The 22,096-nt window shown below is 31.6% G+C and overlaps 1 protein-coding gene across 1 annotated transcript in view; it reads right to left on the reverse strand.

Moving 5' to 3' along the window:
• Window positions 1-22,096, reverse strand: part of LOC114330702 (kynurenine aminotransferase-like) — a 72,044-nt gene that overhangs the window by 24,030 nt on the left and 25,918 nt on the right. The window contains exons 4-6 of the mRNA XM_028280117.2: window positions 20,390-20,626; window positions 6,795-7,041; window positions 125-282 (exon numbers count right to left, since the gene is read on the reverse strand). Of these exons, the coding sequence (XP_028135918.2) occupies window positions 125-282; window positions 6,795-7,041; window positions 20,390-20,626 (642 nt within the window). The remainder of the gene's footprint in view (window positions 1-124; window positions 283-6,794; window positions 7,042-20,389; window positions 20,627-22,096) is intronic.

A 22,096-nucleotide genomic window follows, 5' to 3' on the forward strand; every position in this document is an offset into this window, starting at 1 on the left:
AAGCCTGGAGAAAAATTGACTGTCTCGTCCTCAACACAACGTTTTAAAAGTTCATTACAAAAATCATGCAACAATTTATAACAGCTTTTCATGAAACACACTGTTTAGTTAACATTACAAATACCTGTATTGGAGTAACTCCACTGTTCTGCACAACGATGTGTAGATTGTTCATTAAATATTTCGGGCTATACGCCCAGCCCATTTTCCAACCTGTCACACTGAATGCCTTTCCTGCAGAGCCAATGGTAATGGTTCTCTCCCACATGCCGGGTAATGTAGCTAAAAAATTATAAACAACCCAACTCATAATCTTGAACTAAACATTTCAAGGCAGTTTTTAATTTTTTTAATTACATAACGGCGTTCTCGTTCTTCACTCCCTGCTTAAGATTGACGCAATTTACATTGTAGCTGTATTGTACCATACCTATAGTCTGGGCTGATTATCGGAGAATATTCCATTTTAGGGAAAAGTTATTTACCAGCAATTTTATTGCTGGAATCGAAGCTTATGATTATATATATATATATATATATATATATATATATATATATATATATATATATATATATATATATATATATATATATATATTAATAATATAGGTATGCAAAGTCCGCAGATAGTGTGCTACTTTTTTATTAACAAAATGGCGCCTACAAAACGTGTTTTTTTCAATTTTTGCTCCATAACTCCGAACATTTTAACTTTACACCAAAAACACCCTAATAAAAATTCACCGAAATTAAATTCTGCATAAATAAATGTTTTTCCCGATCTGCTCCGACAAAAATTTTCCTCGGAAAATGCAAGTTTTCCCAACAAAATCTTTAAATTTCAAATAAAGTTTTAGATAAGTAATTATCTACCAATAATTAAATAACTCGGTGACATAAAAGCTTTCTTGGTTTAGATTATAGTTTTAGAAGCCGGTGCAAATTAAACGAATATTTTAGCAACAATTCAATTGTTAATTAATAATTTACGGTCGCAATAATAACCAAAATAATTATGATACACTGATCAAACTTTGAAATCTTATAAAGATGAGATGCCTATTTAATATTTTGTCGACAAACTATAAATTTTTAATTTTTTTTAATAATATTTAAATGTTTAAAAAAAATAGTTATAAACAAATTAACGTTTCTCAGAAAGTTTTTATTATATTCTAATTTTAAAAAATAGGTCCAATGCGTATTTCAAAGATCTTGAAAATGAATGCTTTAAAACTTTTTTGCAACCATTTGCAAAAAAGTTATGAAACAGCAAAGTAAACATACGATTACTACGCTGTTTATAATTTTTTTTAATTCTTTCAAAGCGTAAAAGTGAGTTTAAAGTACAAGCTAATTACTTACAAAAAATATCGATTGTTAGTTTAATGGTTAAATTTTAATTAAAGATTAATATTTTTTTGTAATTTACACGCGCGAAAGTAGACTAATACAGTACCATAGCTAAATTTTCACTAGAAGCGACGACCGCCGCGCGACGTACAGTAGTATTTGTATGCTACGTGTCAATCGCTTCGAGTGAACATTTTAGCTCCGGCTCTGTATCAAGCCTACTTTCGCGCTAAAAATTACAAAAAAAAAACATTTTTAATCTTTGATTAAAATATAACCATTGCACTAATGTTTGATATTTTTTAAGAGTACAGTGGAACCTCGATAACACGGATTAATTGGGACCGCGGCTGATCCGGGTTATCTAAAATCCGGGTTACCCGGAGAATAGGGTAAAAATTAATAAAATATGGTATACTTAGAAATAAACTCCGTTATAATTGAAATAACATGAATTATACATGCACAGTACAGATCTAAATTACTAACAACACGTAAACACAAACCTAAACAAACGGAAGCGAACAATACAAGACTGTACTACACACAATACAGTCACAATCGGAACGATGTTATGTTATTTTAGAACAGTGAAGTCTAGACTAAGACCATTGTTTAAAAAAGACTTTTTTAAATAGTCCTTTAGTATTTTGTAAACAATGCTAAGAGAGTTTGATTGAAATAAATAAAGGAATACTACTACAGGTGTCTGTTGTTTCCGATAATTCAAGTAAATGAACGTCGCTCTGCCATGCCGCCGTGCGCCATGAGTGATTTTTATTATCGTATAGTTCAAATTACAAAAATACACATTATCTCGAATATTATATTACATACATACATTTTTATTTTGTATTGTTGAAATGTTTGTCTGATGAAAATCGGTCCGGGTTAGCCGAAATTCCGGGTTATCGGGGGCCGACTTATCGGGGTTCCACTGTAATTAGTTTGTACCATAAACTCACTTTTAAGCTTTGAAACAATTAAAACAAATTATAAACAACGGAGTAATCGTATGTTTACTTTGCTGTTTCATAACTTTTTTGCAAATGGTTGGAAAAAAATTTTAAAGCATTCATTTTCAAGACTTTCAAATACACATTTTAAGTATTTTTTAAAATTATAATATAATAAACAATTTCTGAGAAATGTTAATTTGTTTATAACTATTTTTTTTAATATTTAAAGATTATGCAAAAAAATGAAAAATTTATATTTTGTCGACAAAATATTAAATAGGCATCACATCTTTATAATCTGTCTAAGTTTGATCAATGTCTCATGATTATTTTGGTTGTTATTGCGACTGTAAATTGTTAATTAACAATTGAATTGTTGCTAAAATATTCGTTTAATTTTCACCGGCTTCTGCAGTTTTAATCTATACCAAGGACGCTTTTATTTCACCAAGTTATTTAATTATTGATAAATAATTACTTGCCCAAAAAATTTATTTGAAAATTCGAGATTTTGTTAGTAAAACCCACATTTTCCGAGGAAAATTTTCGTCGGAGCAAATCGGGAAAAACATGCCTCTATGTAGAATTAAATTGGGGTGAATTTTTATTTGAGTATTTTTGGCGTAAAGTTAAAATTTTCGGAGTTATAGACCAATAATTGAAAAAACACGATTTGGGGGCGCCATTTTGTTAATAAAAAAAGTAGCACACTATCTACGGATTTTGCATACCTATATTATTAATATATAGGATCATAATATTCGATTCCAGCAATAAAATTGCTGGTAAATAACCTTTCTTTGTACTTTACTAATTAGACCAGCGTATTATAACTATTCTTTTTTTCAAAATTTAAAGATTATGCAAAAAACGAAAAATTTATATTTTGTCGATAAAATATTAAATAAGCATCTCATCTTTATAATCTTTATAAGTTTGATCAATGTATCATGATTATTTTGGTTATTATCGCGATCGTAAATTGTTAATTAACAATTGAATTCTTGCTAAAATATTCGTTCAATTTTCACCGGCTTCTGGAATTACAATCTATACCAAGAAAGCTTTGATGTCACTAAGTTATTTAATTATTTATTAATAATTACTTACCTAAAACTTTATTTGAAAATTAGAGATTTTGTTGGGAAAACCCGCATTTTCCGAGGAAAATTTTCGTCGGAGAAAATCGGGAAAAATAGATCTCTATGCAGAATTTAATTATGGTGAATTTTTATATGGGTGTTTTTGATGTAAAGTTAAAATCTTCGGAGTTATAGAGCAATAATTAAAAAAAATAAGATTTGCCGGCGCCATTTTGTTTATAAAAAAAGTAGCACACTATCTGCGGACTTTGCATACCTATATTATTAATATATAGGATCTTATAATTCGATTCCAGCAATAAAATTGCTGGTAAATAACTTTTCCATGAATTTTGCTAATTAGCCCAGAGTACTAGTTAACTAGATTACCAATCTAGTTGGAACACAGCTACACTATATGCTCGAAGGCACCGTTGCTAATTATAAACTAAATAATAAGCAAGCAATTGGACTTCGTAAGTCCTAGGTTTTCACCCAACGTGACCGAAAGTAGAACAAGAAGTCGATATTTGAACTCTTCGTGTAACTTTGTGTCGATTGATATCTGATGTAGTCCTGCGACTATAATGGTGTCACTTACGATTACACTTTTTTAACCGGAAGTGGTATAAAAACCGGAAGTATATGTTTATTCTCGTCTTTCAACTCTGAAACCGGAAGTCCGAGGTCATATTTCTCATTTTTAAAACCATTTTTTGGTTATAAGCTCTCATTCGACACCTCATTTGTCATTCTCTCTTTTCTACTGACGAAGCAGTTGTATCCACGGACAGGCAGGCAAATGGACAGACACATGAAACCAGAAGTATATAGGTATTTGTTTCCGTCTTGCTGTGGCACGTCGAAAAATATATGGCTTGTACAGTACTTCCGATTACAAGTCTGAAACTTGAAGTGCGAGGTCAAATTTCTCACCTCTAATACCATCCTTGGGTTATAAGCTATCATTCGACACCTCATTTGTCATTATATCTGTTTTAATAAGGGAGGAGTTATATTCACGAACAGACGGACACACAGGGATGAAACCGGAAGTATATTTGTTCTCATCTTACTAAGACGAGTCGAATAATATGTCGCTTGTACTATTTTGGCGACTTTAAAACAGTACTTCCGGTTGCAACTCTAAATCCAGAACTCCAGAAGCTTCCATACCAATGAAAATGTTACTACATATAATTTGCCGTGTAAAAATTCACATTTATCTGGCTGTATTTTTAAATTTGTTTTCATAACGTTTTAAATACTTGTATCAGTCATGACATGCCATATATGATCATGAATAGTGGGCGAATAAATAATAATTATAGGTTTGTTCCAACACAACAAAGAACCGTCATGTAACGATCACGTTACTATTTAACGTTCCATGGTAACGAAATAATACGTTCCATGTTACTGCGCAGGACGGTGATCGTTACATGGACGGTTTCTTGTTGTGTTGGAACAAACCTAATATCATCAATATATACTAAGCACCTTTCGTTTTGGATTCCTAAGAAGATGTTATTTATTACTCGTTGGAAAGTAGATGGAGCATTCATTAGTCCGAATGGCCTGTGAACAGATTCATAATGTCCATTTTCAACGGAAAAGGCCGTTTTCTGGATGTCTTGTGGCTCAATTTCAATTTGGTGAAATCCAGACGCTAAATCTAGTGTTGTGAAGTATTGAAATGTTCCTAGTTGGTCCAATTGTTCTTATATTTGTGGTAGAGAATAACGGTCTTGTACTGTGAGTTCGTTAAGCTTGCGATCATCAATAACAAATCGCCATGTTTGTTTTCTTGACGCATCTAATTTTTTCTGTACAAACCAAACTGGGGATGATCAGAGGAAAATAGATGGCTGGAATATTCCTTTTTCTAACATTTTATTAATTTGTGTACTTACCTCTTCCTTATGTATTTGATGATATCTGTAAGATTTAGTGAATATAGGTATAGAGTTGTTTGTTTCGATTTTGTGTTTTATTTCGTTTGTAAATGTCAATTTGTCGCCTTTTACATAACATATATCTGCATATTCAGTGCAAATTTCCAGAATTAATTCTTGTTCTTCGTAATTTAAAGGATCAATTCGTAGTTGTTGTTTAATTATTCGTGTTCTGTCTACTATGATTTCTTCAAAATCATTTTCGTTATCGGATATGATTGTCTCCGAATTTTCGAAAGGGTCGATTGAGATATCTGAAAATTCGTACCTTAGGTATAGCATTAGCATTGATGACGGAAGTTAAGAATTCTCAATTTTCGTCTACGCGAACTAACGAATGAGGTAATTTGACTTTTTATATTTCTTGAGCTAATAACATGGCATCTGTATTCGATAAGTTGCATTTTAGTCTGCATATGTTGTTCGGTCCTGCTATCAATGATAATTCTGTTTGTTTTTTCTTTTATTCGTTTTCTCTCCGGTCTTTCAAGATTTTTGTCTTGATCTCGGATTTTTACGAAAGTGTATTTTTCACTCATGTTTTTTTTTGTGAAGGGTCAGGGTTTTAGACTTTGTATGCAACTGCCGGGATTTTAGATCTATTACAAATTCATAATGTTCTAGTAAGTCTAGGCCTATTATGCCATCGAAATCAATGTCTAAATTAAAAATGAAGACCATGAAAATGAAGAAGAAATGAATAATTGTACCAAGATATCTGTATTTTTTAACTTTTCTATTGGCACCCCTCTTATATTATTATGGTTTTTATTGGGAAGTGAAAGAAAATACATACTGATAATTTTCTCTATCGAGTGTATTATTGGTTCCGTGAAAGTAATCGGTTTGTAGATTATTTTCTGTATAATAATCTGCTTCTTTAGCTGCAGGTTTAGCAAATATTCAGAAGGTAGCAATAAAATACTAATTAAAATTATTTTTATAAATACAGTTTTATTCATGAAATAATCTTACCGAATTATACTCAGCTCTTAAAATTGCCGATTTATATTACTTTCGTGACAATTTGACATTAGATACAGAAGTTTAAAAAAGTCGCTTCTATGTATCCACAGGTGGATACATGAAAGTAGCTCTCCCACATACCAGTGTATCCATATGTGGATACAAAATTTATTTTATGTTGAGAATCTGGCATAATACTGTGCAACTTATCTTTAGGCCTGGTTACGAAGGGGTTAATATGAGATACTATTTGTTTTCTCTAGTTCCGTCCTCATAACTGACAATATTGGGGTATGATATGAAAATCTGCTGAAAATGCATATTACGTAATCCTCTAAATGACCAACTGCACTGATTAATAAATTTTTAAAGTATATTTGTTAAATAATACTGATACTGATAATAATACAAGTACGATTAAATATTACCTTTGCTTATTTTAAATCCTGTGGTAAAAATATTTCTTAATACATACCTACCCATTCTAATATGTTTGTGAGGCTGATAAACAATCCATTCATATACTTCATCGTATATGCAAACAACATTCCATTTCTTACATAGATATGCAATAAAAGTTAATTCCTCCATCGAAAATATTTTTCCCAGTGGGTTATTAGGCGAGTTTACAATGATTAATTTGGTTTTTTTATTGAATGCCTTTTCTAACTCCCCTCTGTCGAAAGTCCAATCAGCCGATGTTGGTAATTTACCGCGAGATTCTTTCTGAAAAACGCAATAAAAATTTAACAAAAAACGTATAAATATAAAGGATGAAGCCGGGTTATAGCGAACTTGCATAAAACTTTAAATTCAACAAAATGCTATAAATCAACAGAATATAATTTAAAATACATACACCCAAACTTATATGGAATCATCTGATATTTCTTACTATTCCGTGCGAATTTGAAAAAACGAACAAACGAAGTCAAACAATATTTATTTTAAAGCAATTTAATATCAAATACATAACAATTAAATAAAACAATAAAGTATTTAACAAACAAATTGAAAGTGGTTGTTTTAAAGTCAATAGCATACAAAATTTCAATGTAAAACGAATAACGTTTAACTTGTTTTATTTATTTTTTTTTTGTATTTTGTGGTAGTCAGTGTTATCACCTCTAGTCCTTATGCAAGCTTCAGTTTGCGTGGGTACGCTCCTAATCAAATTATCAACATTTTGTTGTGGTAGGTTGCTCCATCCTTTAAAAGCAGCTTGTACTAGCCGTGCGGTGTTTTGTGGATTATCCCGGCGAGCTCTAATTTTTCTTTTAAGCATATTCCACAAATACTCTATAGGATTAAGCTCGGGTGAGCAAGCAGACCACTACAAACAAGGGATACCTTCTGCTTCAATGATGCCTTTAGTCACTCTAATGGTATGTAGAGGTCCATTATCATGCAATAAAATTAAATTTTCTCCTGTTGCACCTCTCCAGAGCCTGACTACAGGTTATCAACATACCTGTGAACAGTTAAAGTTGATTGGATGAAAATTAAAGGAGTTTTTTTACGGATCACAATTCCTCTCTAGAACATTACACTTCCCCTTGTATATTTGTGAACAGATCTGACAGTTTTCGTTCTTGCTTGTCTTCCTCGACCTCTAAGTACACGGTTTCGTGGGTCATATGATTTTCCATCTGATTACATTAAATCCTGACTGTTTTTGAGAATAGCACATTTTGTAATTTATCAATGTTCCAGTTTTGGTGGTGAAGACACCAATTTAGGCGATCAATATTGTGCTGCCTGGATAACTCGGGAACCCATAACTGTCTCCTGGTGTATACTTCTTGGTACGAACTCTTCTTCTTATCGTTTCAACTGAAACAGTTACACCTGTACCTTCCAAAAGCTGCCTTTGAAGCTGCTGGTGAGACATGGTTGGGTGTCTTCCAGCTGATTAGATAATTAAACGATTGTGGAGAGCCGTTATTACTTTTAGCGACTTTCCCTTTGTTTATTTTTGAGCTTTCCTAGTTCCTGTTACCTAGCATATGTTTTGGACAGAACGCCCTGTATTGCGCCTAGCTCTGCAGCTATGCCCATCTGAGAACATTACTTTCTCCACAAGACCAATAATCTTTCCTCGTTGTAAGTTCTATAACCCTTAATGAGGCATATTTTCGTTTTTGGACGCAAAAGTTAGTTTATTTATTTTCGTTCAACTTGCAACTCAAGCAAATAATCTATACTGTACCGGGCTGTACTATCCGATTGTCTTATATATTTGTTTATTTTCAATAAAAACCTTTAATCTTCGCAACAGTAACAAGTTTTTTTAAAAGAAATAAATATTACTTTGAAATACATGGTGATTCCATATAAGTTTTGGTGTGTGTGTATATATGCCCGATTTCACCAACGATACCTAAACAGTTGCCTTATTAAGTAATTCTTATCGATAGGAACTTCCTAAGTCAGTACTTAAGAACAATAGTGTTTCACAACTAAAAGAACTGCTTATCTAGGAAATTCTTTCCTATGTATTAATTCGGGTACGTTTGAACTATTTTTGATAAATAAAAAGAAGAATAAGATGACATTCCCTTAGTTTTTCGATTATTTGTCAAAATTGTTTGTTTGCCAAGTTGGTTTTATTCAGTTTTGTACCTACTGTTATAGTTATTTTATTTAGTAGTTAGTTATTTGTGAATTCAGTTTTAGTCCAGGGCCCATCTGTTTTGAGATGGACGTTGAGAGGTGACTCAAATTTTTTTGGAGAAATTGCTTAAAAATAACTCAAATAATAATATTTGAGTTATCCTCCCACTCAAAATGGTCCGGAACATTGTTTAAATAATCAAAATGTCAAAATATGAAGGAAAAATTCGATTTATTTATTGGTTTTTTGATTATAACTTTAAAACTATTCATTTCTGAGAAAAGTTGTACTGACATAAAAGTTGCGTGATTAAATTTCCTACAACATACAATTCCTTAAAAATTTAAAAAATAGTCACGCTTGCTGAAAAATACCAATAATTGCGATAAAAACCATACAAAAACAAGTATTCGCATTGTACGTTTTTCAACCATTTATGCTACACTTAGAACCTTCATATTTTACCCAGAAAAACTTTATGATATAGTAAAATAACACTGTAAATTTCATTAAGATCGGTTTAATAGATTTTGCAAAATAAATTTTGCAATCCAGCTTTCGCAAAAAAAATTAATTTTTTTAAATGTTGCAGGACTGAAAATAAAGCAGATAGCAAGTTAATTTTTTTTTGCTTATAGAAGTGTACTGTACATTTCATTTGCAATTTGCAAAATTAAAATCTATTAATTACCACGGCGTCAGGAAATTTTTTAATTAAACATTAATTTTTGGTGCTACGCGCAGGACAGCGGTATTCGATTCACACAAGTTGATTTCCACCAAAATTTCTTCCAATCTTCTTCTAATATATTATTTTCTTACTCTATATTTTATTGTATTTTATTATTTTAATTCTACAAAAATCAAACTAATTTTATTATTGTTTGTGAAATATTGTTTAAACAATTGCATATGTTTAAAAATAATAACCTTTTATACTCTAAGTTCAAATACATGAACAAAGAAAGTTTTTGCTAAAAAACGTGTTATTTCAAACGATAGAGTATGTGTTTTTATTTTGCAATAAACAAATTTATTTATTTATATCGAAATGTAATAAAAATTAAAATGCATCAATCATTATCAAAGGTCATTGGAATGCCCAATTAGAGCAAACTATCCGCTGTCCCGCGCGTAGCACCAATAATTAATGTTTATTTAAAAAAATTCTTGACGCCGTGGTAATTAATCGATTTTAATTTTGCAAATCGCAAATAAAAGGTACAGTACACTTCTATATGCAAAAATAATTTCAACTTGCTATCTACTTTATTTTCAGTCCTGTAACATTTTGAAAAAATGAATTTTTTTTGGAAAGCTGGATTGCAAAATTTATTTTACAAAATCTATTGAACCGATCTTAATGAAATTTACAGTATTATTTTAATGTATCATAAAGTTTTTCTGGGTGAAATATGAAGGTCCTATGTGTAGTATAAATGGTTGAAAAACGTAAAATGCGAATACTTGTTTTTGTATCGTATTTTCGCAATTATTGCTATTTTTCAACAAGGGTGACTATTTTTTAAATTCTTAACCAATTTTATTTTGTAGGAAATTTAATTACGCAACTTTTATGTTACTACAACTTTTCTCGGAAATGAATACTTTTTAAGTTATAATCAAAAAACGAAGATAAAAATCGAATTTTTCCTTCATTTTTTGACATTTTGATTATTTAAACAATGTTCCGGACCTTTTTAAGAGGGAGGATAACTCAAATATTATTATTTGAGTTACTTTCAAGCAATTTCTGCAAAAAATTTTGAGTCACCTCTCAACGTCCAAATGTACTAATATTTTTACAGATGCGCCCTGGTCTATTTGTTAAGTTTTGTATGTTATGTATTTGTATATGTACAGTGAAACGGAGGAAAAGAAAAGAGTTGTAAATTTCACATACAGGGAGAGTTTTTAGTGCGGGATCGGTCGATAACTCCATTATGGTATAAAATATCCAGAAAAGTTATTTAAAAAAAGTGTAGGCAATGATACTCTCCACGCTTGGAAAATATGTCCATTTATACAGGGTGATCAGTAACTGCGTGGTATATCAAACATATAATTTTTTAAATGGGACACCCTATATATTTTTTCATATTTATATTCCCCTCATAATTCTTGTTCATATAATATATGGTTTTGCATTACTATACAGAGTATTTAACAAGTTATGACCATTTTTATTTCGAAATCACTATGAGATTAACACCCTGTATATAAAGAAGTAATTCGTAGACAATAATTTGTTTTATGTAATAAGATAAACAATATACTGTAGTTTTTAAATTAAGTCCAATTCACATCATTGACGAATATTTGTATACAGGGTGAACTACAAAACCAAATTACGATTTTCTCTATTTTTTTAAATGGATCACCCTATATTTTACTCTTCAACATTATTGTATTTAATATACTCTTTCATTTTTATATAGCATTCCCTATATCTAAACTGATTGCTTTCCGAGATATTTTTAGTTTTCTTCGAATTTCGGGAATAGATTCAATTTTTCTGGTAGAAATAAGTTAGTATTGAGTGATAATTAAACAACATTATTTTTATTAGATAAATAACTAACACAAAATATAAACCATAGCAATATGCAGTGAATATACCAATAAATGTGATATTAAGAAATTATCATATTTCCCTAATATACAAGAATCGTAAAATTCCTACAAAAAAAACTTTGTATTGTATATAAAAATATAACAAGATTACTTTTATTCAATAAATAACTTACATGAAATATAAATCAAAACAATATACAACTGATGTAACAGTTTTTAGATTGGTATATCAACAGCATTCTAAGCCAAGAATTTTTTAGTAGAACATTCATTTTTATAATCACTTTTAAACTACAAAACAAAATTACGATTTTCTCATTTTTTTTAATAGATCACCCTATATTTTATTTTTTTGAAATATTGTATTTATGATACTCTTTCATTTTTATATAGCATCTCCTATACCTAAACTTATTAGTTTCTGAGATATTTTTAGTTTTCTTCATTTGCCGGGAATACATTCAATTATTCTTATAAATATAAATAACTTAACAAATAACTATTATTTAATAATATAACAAATATTTTCATTCAATAAATAACTAACAAAAAAATAATAAACCATAACAAAATCTAATGAATGTACCAATTAATGTGATGTTAAGGATATAAGTCTAAAGTAAATGTTGAAAATGACCACTTTCAACGTCTATGCCATTTTGTAACCGATATTCAAATGACCGAGCCACATTTCTAACATTTTGGTAAGTCAATATTATTAAAAGCTTCTTTTATTCTATTTTTCATATCATCAAGCGTTGTTGGATGCTTCTGGTATACAAGGTTTTTTATATAGCCCCACTTGAAAAAAATCAATTTTGGAAGAACTGGAGCACCCTCGTATAAAAACCTCAACCGTCAAAAAATGTGGACCAATCACATAATCTCTAACAATATCACCTTAAACATTTATAAATCACCTAGTTTGAGTGTTAACAAAGTAGGGATTTCTTATTGATGCATATTAATGAAATTTAATATGAAAATTATATTATTAATAACTGCGGGTCACAATCTGCTATTAGGAATGTGTTACAGAAAACTTCTTGGCTTAGAATGCTGTTGATATAATAATCTAAAAAATATTAAATTAGTTGTATATTGTTTTGATTTATGTTTTGTGTGAGTTGTTTATTAAATAAAAATAATCTTGTAATTTTATTATACACAACATACCTATATTTTTTTTGTAGGAATTGTATGATTCTTGTATATTAGAGAAATATGATAATTCCTTAATATCACATTTATTGATACATTCATTGCATATTGCTATGGTTTATATTTTGTGTTAGTGATTTATTGAATAAAAATAATTGTGTTTAATTATCATTCAATACCAACTTATTTCTACTAGAAAAATTGAATGTATTCCCGAAAGTTGAAGGAAACTAAAAATATCTCCGAAAGTAATAAGTTTAGCTATAGGGAATGCTATATAAAAATGAAAGAGTATAATAAATACAATATTTTTGAAAAATAAAATATAGGGTGATCCATTTAAAAAAATAGAGAAAATCGTAATTTGGTTTTGTAGTTCACCCTGTATACAAACATTCGTCAATGATTTTAATTGGACTTAATTTAAAAACTACAGTATATTGTTTATCTTACTACATAAAACAAATTATTGTCTATGAATTACTTCTTTATATACAGGGTGTTAATCTCATAGGGATTTAGAAATAAAAATGGTCATAACTTGTTAAATACTCTGTATAGTAATGCAAAACCCTATATTATATGAATAAGAATTATGAGGGGAATATAAATATGAAAAAATATATAGGGTGTTCCATTTAAAAAATTATATGTTTGGTATACCACGCTGTTATTGATCACCCTGTAGAAAGGGACATATTTTCCAAGCGTGGAGAATATCATTGCCTACATTTTTTCTAAATAACTTTTTTCGATATTCTATACCGTAATGGAATTATCGACCGATCCCGCACTAAAAACTCACCCTGTATATGACGAAAAATTAAAGTTAGGTGAATTGTCAATAATGAAATAATTTTAAAATAAATACCATGTTAAAAATAGCTTCTTTTATTATTACTTTTTAATGATAGACTTTTAGTGATATCATGAACGGGTTTTTGAAACACAACACTAGTTTGTTAGGTAGTAGGCAGACTACATAATTTTGACAAGAGACCTGTAAAAAACTCCAAATGATTTTATTTTCTATATGTATTTTCCAACGCATAGTATATTATTAATATAAAAGAAAATACAAAATTACAACTAATATACCCAATAATACAGAATAACAGAAAAATTAAGGTAAGAAGCAAATTATTGACAAACGTCACAAGTACATTAATTAGTCAAAATTGTAAAAATATAACCTGACTGTCAACGATAAGTAATACCTAAACTTTAGGGAGATCGAAAAACGTATCCTACCGTAAGGTAATGCTTAAGCGGTTTAGGCAATTCTTATCCTATGGTGAAATCCGTTTTAGAGTTAGGAAGTACCTAAACCCACTTAGGTAATTCTTAAATATTTAGGTATCGTTGGTGAAATTGGGCATATTGTTGTAGAATTGTTTTTTTAAAGAAATTCAAAAAATTTATAGTTCATTATTTAAAAAAAAATTAAATTTATATCAAAGACCATGAGATCATAGATTCTCATCCCAATCTAAGTTAGCTATTAAACAGTGTTTCGGGAAAGTGAAAACGATTAGTAATAATGATTCGACGAAATGAATTGGTACACTAACCAACAATTCGGGATTAGAAAGTGGACATATCGTTTGGCGAGAACAATAATGTTTTTTAAAATGTTTCCGGGAAGGTTTAATGATGGTAAACACATTGTTTTAGTTTTTAGAAGTAAAAGTAGCATGTAGGGAAAAACTAATTAGGATATTTCTTAAAATTTGACAAATTGGAAAGTTATATAGAAAAATATTTGGTTCTTAAGAAATGGGTATGAAAGGTGAGAGAGGCTTGTTTTTGATTGGGTGGAAAAGATCGGTAGAAGGGATAAGAAAGTTGAGTCTGAATTTTAGAGAGAAAAGAGGGTCACTGTATAATGGATATCTGAGGAGAGCAGTCGAGTTTTAAAGAGTGAGAAATCAGTGTAGAGTTGTGTGATCGGCCTTTGCGAGCAGAATCAAGTTGAAACCAAATTGTCGACCGGTTGAAAAGTTAAATTTCCTGGTCCAAGGGAGATTTCTTTGTTTTGTCTAGAACGAGTAGCTGATTGATATCTATTTGCACAAGATATCGAGCAAGGAGAAAAGGGAGTAAGAGAATTCGAGCACGTCATGTGTGTTGTTTTGGAAGCAGTTTGGACGAGAGGGACCTTTTCACAACATCCAGAGAGTACGTTGGGAGAATCTAAAAGGTTAGTCAAATCATTTGTCGGAATGGAGAGAATTTGTTTATATCAAAACCATATTTGCTTATTTGTTTATTGAACATTACTTTAACGCAGTTAGTCATTTCAAATTTAAGAATTCAATTCAAATGAATAAAAGTAAATTTTATTAAAAAAAACAGTAAATCCTGTATACAGCCAACTACAGGAAAACTTTTTCCTTGTGGATTTTTAAATTTTATTAAATTTAGTATGAGAAAATAATAAGTTATTTAAATAATTTTTTTTGTTAACACAAAGAGATATCAGAATTAAAGTTTGATTTATTAAGTAAGAAATTGTTGCAACAAAGTTAAATTTAGTATTTTTTAAATCATATGTACACGGCTTATTTGGTAAATAAATAATATATTACATTTATATGATATTGAATGTTTTTAATTTTCCCTGTTCCATTCTGGAAGAAGTAAGCAACTAGAAATACTAGTAGCCACAAATCATGGGTATTGTATCAAATACAAAATTGGCCCTGAGAATAAAATTTATTGGAATATTTAATTTGAATTTAGTTTTGTTTTACATAGGCAGTGATTAAAGTAATTGACTAATTAATTAAATTAACAATTTGCTAATCAATCTAAATAAAGAGATAAAGTAGAGCATGACAATATATCAAAGAAAAAAGTTGTTTTTGTCTTTAGTTTGGCCCCTAAAGACGATTAAAATCGAGAGAAAATTTGAATTATAGCAACCATCCCAAAACACGCCCTCATTGGCCGTGACGTCATATCATTATAATGTTTGAGCTCCGCGTCATTAATTCATTATGTTTAATATTCGTTTAAGGTGAAGTTGGTTAACTGGAACCTAGAGGTAACTGGGCCCTATACCTCTAATTTCATAATCCAACAGTTTACACTTCCCGCGCAATATAACATGATAGCAATCACTCCAAAGCTTATGTTGCATCTAGTTCTTAAGCTCTTGCTATGAGTACCGTTACGAAAATTTTCATGTGAAGTGCAGTAATTTATATTTTAAGATGAAAATTGGGCTGGTACAAGAAGAAGCATCTATAGTGTAATTTATTTGGAACAGTTTGAGGTTATATAAACGAAAAAAAGTTTAAATGCATAGGTTCAAGTTGCCCTGGTAAAATTTTGTATATGAGGCAACTGGAACTGAAGTTTTCGGGTAACTGGGTGTGTAGATTCCAGTTACCCGACATAATTGTATTGTAACTATTAGTTTGATATATTAAAGTTTATCTGTGGGTTTAACTTTACTACAAATTATACTCATACGTTTTAAGAGCATGAGAGTGACAAGGGATAAAATTGCACAATGCAAAGACTCAACCCAAAAATAAAAATTCCTAAAAATGAGTCTATACATCTTCTCAAACAATTTTTAAAAATGCCTAATAGACAAGTCAAAAACGGCGAGTTCGTTGAAAAAACATTCCTATGAGATTTTTTGCATAATCACATTCGTGAGACACCCCAGAATAAGGTTCAAGAAGTCGCCCACCCGAAAAGTGGTCAAATTTTTTTTAACAATTTTTTTAATCAAATTGCAAAAATCAATATTTTCGACCCGGAGAAATTTTTTTAATATTTTTCGGACCATTCCGGACAGAAAAGGTCTCTTATAATTTTTCTCTAAAGTTGATCGTGTTCGAGTTATAAGCAATTTAAAATTTGAAGAACACGAAAATGGCCATTTTTAAGACTTAATAACTCGGTTAAATATGATTATTATGAAAGTCAGAAAGTGGCTAAATGAAATTTAAAGCCCCCCCTTCATGATCCTGAAGAAATTTGTGTCATTAATTTATTACTAAGCTGTTATTTTTAATTGTTAATAATGAGTGGTAAGATCGTATTGACGCGGCTGTAAATGTGAGTGCGAGTGAGCCATTGGACTGCCTGAATGGTATCTCTTTCGCACTCATCATGGACGGCCGCCTAATACGTGCATGGCGCTCATTTTTTTACTTAAAAATAACAGCTTAATAATCAAACAATGACAAAAATTTCTTCAGGATCTTGTAGGGGGAGGTTAAATTTTGATTAAGTTCCTTCTGACTTTCATAGTAATAACTTTTAACCGAGTTATTAAGCCTTGAAAATCGCCATTTTTCGTTTTTTTCAATTATAAAATGTTTTTACCTCGAAAACGATTAACTTTAGGGAAAAATTATAAGAGACCTTTTTTATCCAGAATGGTCCGAAAAACCCAAAAAAAAATTGTTCCCGCCAAAAATATTGATTTTTGCAATTTGATATAAGAAGAATTGTTAAAAAAATTTGGACCACTTTTCGCGTGGGCGACTTCTTGAATCTTATTCTGGAATGTCTGACGAATGTGATTATCCAAAAAAATCTCATGGGAATATTTTCTCCAAAGAACCCGCCATTTTCGCCTTGTCTGTAAACAGAACAATATAAATGGATTTCAAGCAACAGGTATCTATAATTTGGAAAAAGGTATACCAGATCGATCAAAAGTTTCCAAAAATATATTTTCTCAAGATCTTGTAACAACCATATTAGAAGAAAATAAAACAAGTACCTAACCTTAGTTTAGTTATATTTCATTTGTTGTTGATGTACTTATTTTGAATAAAGCATGTTTTATCTATTCAGGACTGTTTTTTATCCTATTCAGGACTACATCTTTAGTTTCTCATCTATCTTTTGAGATAATTTAATAAAATTTTAAACGAGTGCTTCTGATGCTTTGAAAAATATTCCAGTTACCTCAAAGTACTTTTGTATATTGTTCAAAATACAGAATTACACTACATAGTTCCAGTTACCTCAAATTCGAGGGTAACTGGAATCTACTTACAAAAAAATTAAAAAATTCTCTTCAAGCTAAGAAAAGTATTTTAGGTGTTAACCGCTATTGCAGATGACTTACAAAGATCTAAGTTACATACGCATAAAATCTTGACCAATTGTCTTAGCAGCTTCGTCTTGTGCATACGTGATAATTTAAAGTGTTGTAAAATAAGGTTATATTGTTATATTGTAAAATTAAATATGGTGTATGATTACCTGGCACATTTTATTTATTTAGCGTATGGCAATTTGATACACAACATTATCACACATATGTTATGCTGGTGTTGCAGAGGCGAAGTCCAGAGGATCTCCATCATACTTTCTCCGAGGGCATTCGGCAATCATATGCTGGATGGTCTGTTTCTCGGCGCCGCAGTCGCACTCAGCAGAGGTTCTCATTTTCCATTTATAAAGGGAATCTGCGCAGACTCCATGACCCGTTCTTATCCTCTTAAGAGTTGACCATGATTTTCGGGGGAGGTCAAAACCTGGTGGAGTTTCTGTGATGCATGGTGTGTTTCTCATTATTAGGTTCGGTCTGTCGCTCTGCATGTTCTTCCACTGGGAGTTCATTTGGAAATTGTTGGAACTCAAGTTTATTGCATCTCTAGTCGGAGGTTTTCTGGACCGCAATCGATGTGAGTTAGCGTCGGCGACATATGTGTGTATAGGTAACTGCGGGTTGTTAAGCAGCTTTTGGAATTCTCTAAGCAGAGCATGCTGACGACGAAGGTTAGGTGGAGGTATGTGGCTCAGTAGTGGAAGCCACTCCACAGGTGTAGACTTGATCGTTCCAGATATGAGACGCATGGCGACATTGAGCTGAGTATCTATAATTTTTGTGTGAACGCTGTTCAGCCAAACAGGGGAGCAGTATTCAGCTGCGGAGTATACGAGTCCAAGGGCTGAACTTGCTGTGTAGTGTACTTGCTGTTGAGCCCCATGTAGTCCCGCAAAGCTTCTGTATGATGTTGTTACGGGTTCTCAGCTTTGCTGCGGTGTTCTCAAGATGTTTCTTAAAGGAGAGTGTTCTGTCCAGGGTGACGCCGAGGTACTTGGGATTATAGTTGTGCGTGAGCAGTTGGTTATCAATGTACACTTTAAGTTTTGTGTGGGCCATATTGTTGTTCAGGTCAAAACAGCTAACCTCGGTTTTTTTGGGGTTAGGTTTAAGTCTCCATTGTTTAAAGTACTTAACCAGGCGTTCCAGATCTTCCATTAGGATTGCCTCGGAGTTTTGTATTAAGGAGTTTTGAGTTGCAAGTGCCCAGTCGTCTGCATATCCAAATTTTTTAGATCTGGTAGGGGGCATATCAGCTATATACATACTAAATAGCAGCGGTGCAAGTACGGAGCCCTGGGGGAGGCCGTTGTTAAGCGTTCTCTGTTTGCTCACTGTAGTTCCCATGGTTACACGAAAGTTTCTACTGCTCAGCATAGTATTTATGAGTCGGGCGGTTGCTTTGCAGGGGATTATTTTCAGGAGCTTATAGATGAGGCCATCTTTCCAAACCGTGTCATATGCAGCCGATAAATCGATGAATGCCACAGACGTCTTCAGTTTTCTTTGGTAACCTGCCTCTATGTAGGTAGTTATAGAGAGCACTTGGTCAGTGGTGCTTCGTTGATGCCTGAATCCTGCTTGTTCAATTGGTATTTTTTGAAGTAGCTTTGGGCCGATTCTGTTCAGGACCAGTCTTTCGAAGAGCTTGTAAGCTGAACTGAGTAAAGCGATGGGGCGGTAACTCGCTGGGTTGTCTGTTGGTTTTCCAGGTTTTAGAATGGCTATGATTTTTGTTTGTTTAAAGATGTTTGGTAGGTTACCTGTTTTGAGTATGTCTGTATAGAATTTAGACAACCAGGTTTTTGCAAATTTCCCACAATGGATCAGGAATTCGGGAGGTATACCATCTGTACCAGAAGCTTTGTTAGGTTTAATGTCTTTGATGGCGTTTGAGACTTCTTCTGGAGTGAACGGTGCGGAGTACTCTGTATCTGATGGACAGGCAGCTTTTAGATGTTTAAGCTCCCTTTTTATAGTAGTGGTAAACTTTTTATCACATGCTCCTCTGGAGGTGGCAACTATATGTGATGCAATTTTATTAGGGTTGAAGTCGTGGATTTGTCGTGTTGCCAGTTTGTCACTTCCGAGTTTTCTTGGGAGCGACCACGCTTTACGGCTAGACTTTTTGAAATCTAACGATTCGACTTCATTTGTCCATTTCTTCCTTCTTGCTACATCAAGGCTCAGGAGAAGTTCGTCCGCAATGTCACTTTCACCAGTTTCAAGATATTCTTCGTAGAGGTTTTCTGTTATTCGGTTATTCTGGCACAAATTATTATAGATGTCAGTTCTTTTATTTAGGGCAGGTGGATGTTGAAATATATGACACATTTCAAGGAACGATCTATTTTGATAATTTTGTTGTTTGGCCAGTATTTTAACTTTCGTGAGGTCGATCTGATGTTTAGTGGAAATACAGTGTTGAGAAGGGGACAAGAGGGTTTGGAAGTTCTAATGTCGCTATTGTGAGAGGAGACATTAGGATTTTCAAACCCTCTTGTGCGCTTGCACAACACACCATTTTCACTAAACATTAAATCGACATCATGAAAAATGAAAGTCAAATTATTGGCCAAACAACAAAATTAACAAAAAAGATCCTTCCTTGAAATGTGCCCTATCCTTACACATAAACTTACCGGTGTAAGTGGCACAAAAACTGGAATACCTCCAGCGTACTTTACCATTGGTTCATAGCAATCAAAAAATGGTTCTAATATAATAACTTCATCTCCTACATCTGTATGTCCAGTAATAGCTGCGTCTAGTGCACCGTATGCACCAATTGTAGTAATAATTTCATTTTTTGCATCAATATCTCTTCCAATCAATTGCGAATAAAGTTTTGCTAATGCTTCAACAACTCTAGGGTGGCCCTAAAAATAAAAAAAATCAAGACCCCCATAATTGATATGTATTCTTCATCTAAATCAAACTACTCCGTTTTGTATACAGAGTGAGTGGGGAGGAACGCACCAAACTTTAAGACTGTATAAGATACGTAATAATAATTAAAAATAACTAATATGTTGTTATTCGAGTTTCATTTGTTTCCGAAAACTTTTCTTACAAACTGACGATTTATTGATTGCTCTAAAACCGGTTGAGGTGTGCAAATGAAATGTGGTGGGTTTTAAGACATAGTTATTGCGCATTTTTTGACACACAATTGAGAATTTTATATTCACCATTTGCTCGCGTACCGGTAATGGTCTGAAATTTTTTTAAAGAAAAAAAAATAGTACGCCACTGAAATATTTCAAATTAAAAATTATTTTTGAATTCCCTGTTCAATTTCTGACAAACAATATATCTTCCCGTTTGCTCATACGACGCTTTGTTTTCATGCAAAAAATAAAATATCTTAACGCTTATAAAGTATTTGAAATAAGTTTCTACACATTCACTTCGTAAGAAAAACTTCATAGAAAACTTTTTAAGCGTGTTAAAATGTTTTATTTTTTGCATGAAAAAAGGAAAGATAGATTTTATATCACAAATTGATCGAGAAATTCGAGAATGATTTTTTATTTGAAATATTTCAGTGGCGTACCATTTTTATCTTTAAAAAATTTCAGACTATTACCCATAGGAGCGCCAATGGTGAATATAAAAGTCTTACCTGTATGTCAAAAAATGCGCAATAACTAAGTCTTAAAACCCACCAAATTTCATTTGCACGCCTCAAGCGGTTTTAGAGCAATAAATAAATCGTCAGATTGAAAGAAAAATTTTAACACCCCGTATCTCGGAAACAAATGAAAATTGAATAATAACATATGAGTTATTTTTAATTATTATTACGTATATTATACAGTCTGAAAGTTTGGTGCGTTCCTCTCCACTCGCCCTGTATATGTTATAGTCAAACCCCGAAGTTCCGGCACTCCTAGGTTTAACCAGTCAATCCTCAGGTCTTAGCCAAACCCAGAATTAAATTCCATTTTCGGCCTCTGAACTCTTTTTAGTCAAACCTAGGAGTACCTAACTTTTCAGTCAAACGTCGAAAGAAAAATAATATGAAATAGTAAATTATAAAATATGAAATAGTAAATGAAATATGAATATGAAATAGTAAATTATAATATGTAATATGTAATATGAAATAGTAAATTATAAAATAGGATTTTGGAAATCACAAGAGCCACCATATTTGATTGAAATCAAAAATAATTTTGACAAATACCTCATTAATCTATATAAAGAGAATATTAAATCCTGCTTTCAGATCGAACTGAATTATCTTACGGGAACATTTCAGACAATTTTCTCAACCCACAAAAAAATGGAAATCTATACTCATCAGGAATTTCTTAATGAATTTTCAGCTTCATATGGAAATTATA

The sequence above is a fragment of the Diabrotica virgifera genome, chromosome 2, assembly GCF_917563875.1.
Source record: "Diabrotica virgifera virgifera chromosome 2, PGI_DIABVI_V3a".
NCBI lineage: Eukaryota > Metazoa > Arthropoda > Insecta > Coleoptera > Chrysomelidae > Diabrotica > Diabrotica virgifera.